This window comes from Peromyscus californicus, unplaced genomic scaffold (assembly GCF_007827085.1).
Source record: "Peromyscus californicus insignis strain IS unplaced genomic scaffold, ASM782708v3 Scaffold_6__1_contigs__length_162567912, whole genome shotgun sequence".
NCBI classification, from domain to species: Eukaryota; Metazoa; Chordata; class Mammalia; order Rodentia; family Cricetidae; genus Peromyscus; species Peromyscus californicus.
The window spans coordinates 12,099,513-12,107,270 of NW_026294584.1; the positions used below are offsets into that span (position 1 = coordinate 12,099,513).

Sequence of the window (7,758 nt, forward strand, 5' to 3'; positions counted from 1 at the left end):
GAAACTATAATCAGGATATATTGTATGAGAAAAGAATCTATTTTTAATAAAAGGGAAAAAAGAAAAAAGGAAGCAATATTAAATAAATCTTAAAAAGTTTGGATAAGTACTCACAAAGACATCCGAGAAAAGCTGGTCCAGAAGTCCAGATTTAGGTTCAAAAGGATCATGTCAGAGGGAGATGAAAAATACCCATAACCCAGGGATAATGAACAAGAACATAAACAAGAAATGGATAAGGTTAGAGATGTGACTCTAGCCTGAGGGCCCAAGAAATGGCTATAGGGAATAGAATGGCACTCTGAAACATGGAGCCAGTGGAGAAGACTGATGAGATCTACTGTAAATACAAAGTTGCTATGTTTATAACTGAAAGATGGCTGCTATAACCAGGGAAAAAGAGAATGGTAGTTCAACCAAGGAAGAAAGAATATCTTGTTAGAGGTGATGAGATGGGTCATAAGTGAAGATTTGGTGATGTAAGGGCAGCTAGAACTACCTGCCATACAACTGTGAGACAGTTGAGACAGAGAAAGAAGGGATCCAGATCTGATAAATATCCTATTCTGCTCATCAATCATAATTTCAAGTAATCAAAAAAGGAGAGAAAAGAGAGAAAGAGACAGACAGGAAGAAAAATTAAATTAGCTTTTAAAAGTGGAATTTTGTTAGATATATTTCTTACTAGAATATGGTTTGTATAAGAAAGAAAAAAGCTAATTAAAATGCAAATTCTTCCATGTTATATAAGTCAGTATTTTCTTTCAAATTTTATGTTTGTAAAATTACACTTCTGCTATTTATTAAGATGTTGATGGAGAGTTAGGAGATTACATAAAAATTCTGGCATAGTGTCTTCTTAACTACTATATACCACTATACAAACTGAAGTTGTTTAAGGAATAAAAAAGTAAAAGTATATAGACTATCCCCATCAATAATCCAAACCAGCTAAGAAATTCTTAGACAAAGCTCATATTTTCATAAACCTCTATCTGCCATCATAGATTTATACTACTTACATATTCTCTTCCTGTACAATATAGCTGCCCCAGGCTCATCTAAAAGATGTGTTTTGTTCCCTGAGAGTATGCCAATACAAAGCAATCTCATATCAATATATTCCTATTGCAAACTGTTACAATTTTTCCTAAATTGAAGCCAAAAGGACACATACGTCACCAGTGAGGAAGAGACAGGATAAGCACGGCAGTAAAAATCCCTCAAACTCACTCATAGACTAAGTCTTGCCAGGTAACTCGGGTCTGTACTGAAAGATGCTACAGTTCTACCAGCTGTCTAAAATGGAAGCCACACTTCCCTTCACTGTGTCAATAATTTTTAAGTAATCATACAAAGTAATGGGTTTTCATGGCATTTTCATACACACTGCTCTGTTCTGAAGTATTCTCTTCCCTACTTTACCTACTTGTAATTCCTTTTAACTGATATCTCCTCCCAGCCTGTCCCCACATCTGCTCTAATGTTATATGTTCTCCATTATCTCCTGTTTCTGGTTCATTTCCCAGTTTCAGGACATAGACACATGTAACACACACACACACACACACACACACACACACACACACACACACACACACACACACACCTCTATTTGTATAAATGTTATTCACAAGTTTTTCAAAGGTGCTATTGTCTTTCTGAATCTGGCTTATTTCACTTAACATAATGATTTTAAATTCCATCTATTTTCCTGTAATTATCATGATTCCACATTTCTTTTTGGGTGAATATAAACCATTTTGTTTATCATGTTCTCTTTATTCATTCACCTTCCAATGGACTACTGGATTGATTCCATTTCCTAAGTACTGTGAGTGGTGTAGTAATAAAATACACAAGACAGCATTAGGAGAACAAAACTAATTCTCATGAAATTTGAGGCTTATTAGGTCTTTAAAATTTGAAATTAGATAGTGCTAATAAATATTTTAAATTATATATACATACACAGATACATACATAAGATTTTCAGAAACAATGCCATAAGCTTTCAAACAATACTACTATTAAGTCTTTAAAAATTAAAGAAAATTAATAAGTAAGAGGGCAGGGATAAGTGAGAGTTGCAGAGGGTATTGGTATGGGATGGTCTTTCTGTACACTGTGAATATGTGCTGCTACTATTGGTTAATAAGGAAACTGCTTTGGCTTATGGCAACAAAGTATATAGCCAGGTGGAAAATCCAAGAGAGATACAGGGGGAAGAAAGGCAGAGTTGGGGCAAGATGGTGTAAGCTGCCAGGGGAGCAAGATGTAACAGAACATAGGTAAAGCCAGGAGACATGTGGCAATACATAGATTAATAGAAATGGGTTAATTTAAGATGTAATAGCTAGTTACCAATAAGCCTGAGCCATAGACCAAATGGTTTGTAATTAATATTAAGGTTCTAAGTGATTATTTTATAAGCTGCTGCAGGCCAGGTGGTACACAGGAAAACATCCAGCTACAATTGGCCCTCAACCCACACAGGACAGGGAGGGACCAAGAAACTTCTGTTGACAATTGTCACCCAGACATTTGGCAAGAATTTCCACATAAAACTCAAGTGCTTAAAAAAAAAAAAGAAAAAAGATTAGATTCTAAAATGGAGCTAAGAGCAGCTTCCTAGTTCATGTCTCTCATGCAGTCCTCAGTACAGCATTCAAGCTTGAGCACAGCATGGTGGATTCTTGCTATGATACACAAAGGTGTCTCCAAGCCACACAGCATGCTATGTGGCAGACTTAGCTTGCTATATGATTCTAGGCTGCATGCTGCTTGGTGGAGGCATAGACCCACTGCTTCCCAGAGTTGGTGGTGAGCATAGCTCCCACAGCTGGTGGTAAACATACTTCCACCATGTTGAAAAACTGAGTCAGTGGAGCCATCAGCCGAAATTACAGCTTCAATTTTAGCCTCGCAGCGTAACAATTTAAAAACTCTCCTGTTCAGAAAAGGATTACAGATACACAATAGGACATATTCAGATGGAAAAAAAATTCTAAATGGTTTACAATGCTTGTAAAAATGTACATATGCTTGGAAGAGAGAGGAAAAGGCATATAGGCAGTTATATAAAGAAATAGTTTTTAAAAAATAAAGTCTTTGAAGAGACAGTAAAAGTAATAATAAAAGAAATAAGCCCTATAAAGATGGAACATACACAGAAAGTCTGGGTTATGTATATTATTGTGTTTTCTTTGAATTTTTTGACTGTTAATGAGCTAACTGCAGAAAGACATTTGATTATGAGAGAAGCTAAATTAAACCAACACATATATTTTAAAGGTATCATGACTTCAAAATTTGGGTCTAAGAAATTGTTGCTTTGGAAAGAGGTTCTGCTTTTGTTTCCATAGAAGATGAGAAGCTGTGAATTCCTTCCAGGTTAATATGGTTCCATCAAGGAAGATTCCCCTGAGAGGTCGCCAATGGGATCTATGGCCTAGATGATCCAACAACCAGAACAGCTTCAGGGCAACTTCAAGCCACTCATCAGGAAGTAGTATGAAAAGCTGTGGCCAAATTCCCAAAATACTGCTTATAAATGTTTTATTTAAAGAGGGTTGATTATAAATATAATCTCGAAAGAAAAAAGGGGGATATGATACAGAAATGATAAAAAAGATAGATTATTGAATCTACTTTGATCCAAAAAACAACTGTTAATCTCAAAATACATTATTTTGATATGGATTTGGTTTAGTGATACAAATTTAAGGTCAATTTTGTTGTATTGTATACATGTTTCCACTCTTGTTTAAGGTATTGTCTTTATTCAACTCATTTAGGATTATAATGCATAATTAAAAATACAGATTAATTAGTCATCTATGATAATCAAATTTATAGTCAGGTTATTTAAATTTTCTAGGTATATAAAGATATATTTTAATTAGATAGGTAATCTTCAAACACTTCAAAGACCTACAGAATATGGCATTTAATATGTTTTTAAAACTTAGACTCTTCTGGACAGTGAGACATGTCTGCTCCTGGTAAGACCAATTTACTTCAAAGAGGAAGATGGACATCAAAGATACTCTATATGGAGCTTATCTTCTTCTTGGCAAAACTGGCCATTTGAGTAAGAAACTGCTCTTGCTTGGACTGCTTGACAATATGTTGTATAAATTAGATATGCAGGACCCAGAGGAAGGGGACCACTGAACTTTGCCAAAACAAGGTGGGATGGTCCTTCAGGTTCCTGCTTCACAGAAGAAACTGACAGACATTCTACAGGACACAGAGGAAAGTGACTGATGAATTTTGCCAAAATAGACAGAACAATTCTTCAAATTTCCTGCTTCACTGAAAAGTCTGCCAGATACTCTAGGCCTATAGGGTGAATATGAATGCCCCAATGTAACAAAAGAACTTTGGGTGACTGGCCAGGCAACCAGATGTCTGTTGTCATTTCTAGAGTTTTGGAAGTTGCTTGCAATGTATGTCCTGTTTACTCAGATAGTATCTGTCTGGAGTCTTTGATGGAGTTGAAGACTAGATAGTTACAGTTTTCCTTAGTTATGATAAAAGATAAATTAGATATGAAATGTTAGACTCACAAAGATAAGGTAAATGATAGAGTATTCTCTTTAATTTTGCCAAATAAAAACAGACTAAATATTGTAACTGTAATTCTTGCTTGATAATTGTTTTGTTATATGTAATTTTACTATGTTAAAATGGAAACCTTCCTTTTTGATTAGACAGAAAAGGAGAAGTACTGTGGGATGGTCTTTCTGTGTGCTGTGAATATGTGTTGTTACCACTGGTTAATAAAGAAGCTGTTATGGCCTATGGCAAGGCAGAAGTGAGTCAGACAGGGAATCCAAGCAGAGAGACAAGGAGAAGAAAGGTGGAGTCAGAGAGAAGCTGAGTACTGCTGGGGGAGCAAGATGTAATGGAGCACAGGTAACGTGATTAAGCCATATGGCACCACATAGATTAGTAGAAATGGGTTAATTTAAGATGAAAGAGCTAGCTAACAAGAAGCCTGAGCCATAGACCAAACAGTTTATAATTAATACAAGCCTCTGTGTGTTTACTTTGGAGCAAGCAGCTGCAAGACCAGGAAAACTTCCATCTACAGGCTATAAATATGATGATCAAGGTAATTACATGCATATGTGAAAGTGTCACAACAAAAACCATAACTTTTACAATTAATAAATCTAAATAAAAGCATCATAATACAACATCTGCTAAGTGCAACTAAAACAATATTCACAGACTTCCACAGTGAATTCTGTTACTCTCTGGCGGTACCAATAACACCAAATTCTCTCAGCAAATGTTGTAGTAGAAAGCATTTCTTGATTTGTGGTAGCATTACTACAAAATATTTTTAAAAATTTGCAAGAAGTCCAACTATGGGGGTGTTTGTTTTACAATAGATGTTAAAATACAAAGAAACAGCCTAGCTGCTAGAGCAGTTTTTAAAAGGAGATATAAGAAAACATAACTGCTCCTTTGCTATCACACCAAGCCTACCAAGGAGTCATCATGAGCAAGGCTCACCCTCCTAAACTGAAGAAATTTATGGATAAGAATTTATCATTGAAGTTAAATGGTGGTAGACATGAACAAGGAATACTTGGCCTTGATCCCTCTATGAATCTTGTGAGTGATGAGTTTGTGGAGATGGCACCTAGTGGGCATCAGAATAACATTGGAATGTTGGTCACACAAGGAAATGGCATCATCATGTATGAAGCCTTGCAGAGTCTGAACAATGGCTGTTCAGCACAGGAGTCCACATCTCTCCCCAAAGGGCCTATTTGACTGTGGGGTGGATTGAGTCATGAACATTTTCATATGAAACATTTTGCTATATAAACCTTTGTGATACTCAAAAAAACCCTTCAGCCTGATAAAAGGTTGCTATAAAAATTATAGTGAAATTATGTATATATATATATATATATATAAATATACACATATATATGTACTTTCAATCTTCTATTTAACATTACAATAGAAGTCATTTTCAGTAAAATGACAAACAAAAGTTTTATTTTTTTTTTTCCGAGACAGGGTTTCTCTGTGTAGCTTTGCGCCTCTCCTGGAACTCACTTGGTAGCCCAGGCTGGCCTCGAACTCACAGAGATCCGCCTGGCTCTGCCTCCCAAGTGCTGGGATTAAAGGCGTGCGCCACCACCACCCGGCTTCAAACAAAAGTTTTAAAGTGAAGAGTCAAAGAAACACATAGACATGTCTTCATTTATTGTTCACATTATAATATATTTTGGAAGTTAAGAAGCTTACAAAAGGTTATTGGAGCCAGTAATATATTTGTCTAGTACATTGATATACAAGAAAAATATCTAAAAGTTTAAAATGCTTCAACAGCCTAGCAACAAACAGTTAGAATACAAAAAAAATAAATTTAAAAAAGCACCTAAAAGTTTAAAATTTATATCATAAAACTTCATAATTTTTACTATTAATCTGTGAATTTTAAAATTCATGGAAATATGATATAAATAATTTTGGAGTAAAATTTAATAAAAATAGAATATAGTTAGCCACATAATAAGTAATAAATACAAATGGAAATAGCTCAGACATAACAGACTATGGGGCTGATATATGGATAGTTAATTGAATCATGAGATTGAAGCACACATCCAAACTCTAAACCATGTGCATGCAATAAATTGATTTTAAACAATAAATTAATTAAGAAAAATAGTCTTGGAGAAATTTAAATGCTCATATCAGAAAAATATAACTTAGAGCCTACAGCATACCATATGCAAAATGAACCTGAAATAGATCAGAGCCCAAAGCACCACAAAAAGATTTTGAAGTAAGCAAAGACATCAGAAAACAGAAAAATCATTCAAAGGGGAAATGGAATAAATTTTAATTCATGAAAATTAAATTTGTAGTGTTTTAAAGATATCACTAAAATAAAAAATAAGAATAAATGAATACAAACACTGAAAGAAAATTCTCAATATTCTCAACTCATAATGTTTAGCAAAGAATTGTACCAAGACTAGATTATAAAGTTCTTCCAAGTCATCACTCACTATGAGAAGCTGCATAGCATAAGTTGTCAAAAATTAAAAATTTCACAAAATTGGATATAGAAAAGGACAATAAGTACACCAAAAGGTTTTCTATATTTTTGCATATAAACAAAGTGAGATTCATTTGCTTGGCCAAATTTAAGATGACTCATGTTGAGTTTTGGTGAGGATCTGGAGTAACTAGAACTGTCATTCTTTACTTTGGGGAATGAAAATATGGTAAAAACAAATGATAGAAACAAAACGACAGCAACAAAAGCAAACCATCTTCCAAATCCATCTGACAGCTTCCCCAGAGCTAAGTAAATACCTTCATAGCAACCAGTCATTCCCCTTATAGATATTCAATCAATAGAATGAAAATACTCGTCTCCAAAAATGTTATGCACCAAATAATCACAGATGGTTTACTCGTTACTGTGAAATCCTAAGTGGCTATGAATAGGTGAACACATGAACAAGTTGTAGTATAATCATTCAATGGAACATTACCAGCTTTAAAAATTAAAGAACTAATGATGATAAACAAATGAATCTCAACATGTTGACAGCTAAGCCAGACAAAAAGAACATATACTGTATGACTTACTTGTATTAACTTTAAGAATACAAATTATACACACACGTTCTTGTGGCCTACGTCATGTTAGAAAATTTAAAAGCTATCAGTGACTGCCTGTGACTAGATATGGAAGAAGGTTTCCTGGAATACACA

At 34.5% G+C, this 7,758-nt stretch overlaps 1 protein-coding gene across 1 annotated transcript; it reads left to right on the forward strand.

Annotated features, from left to right (window-relative positions):
- The first annotated feature begins 5,511 nt into the window (after window positions 1-5,511).
- LOC128098668 (small nuclear ribonucleoprotein G-like) lies at window positions 5,512-5,790 on the forward strand. Its single transcript, XM_052719982.1, has one exon. It carries the CDS (start codon window positions 5,512-5,514, stop codon window positions 5,788-5,790), a length of 279 nt encoding a protein of 92 aa, XP_052575942.1.
- The last annotated feature ends 1,968 nt before the right edge of the window (window positions 5,791-7,758 follow it).

Coding starts and splice junctions, on each gene's coding strand:
- LOC128098668 (XM_052719982.1), top strand. CDS start 5,512: ATGAGCAAGGCTCACCCTCCTAAACTGAAGAAATTTATGGATAAGAAT.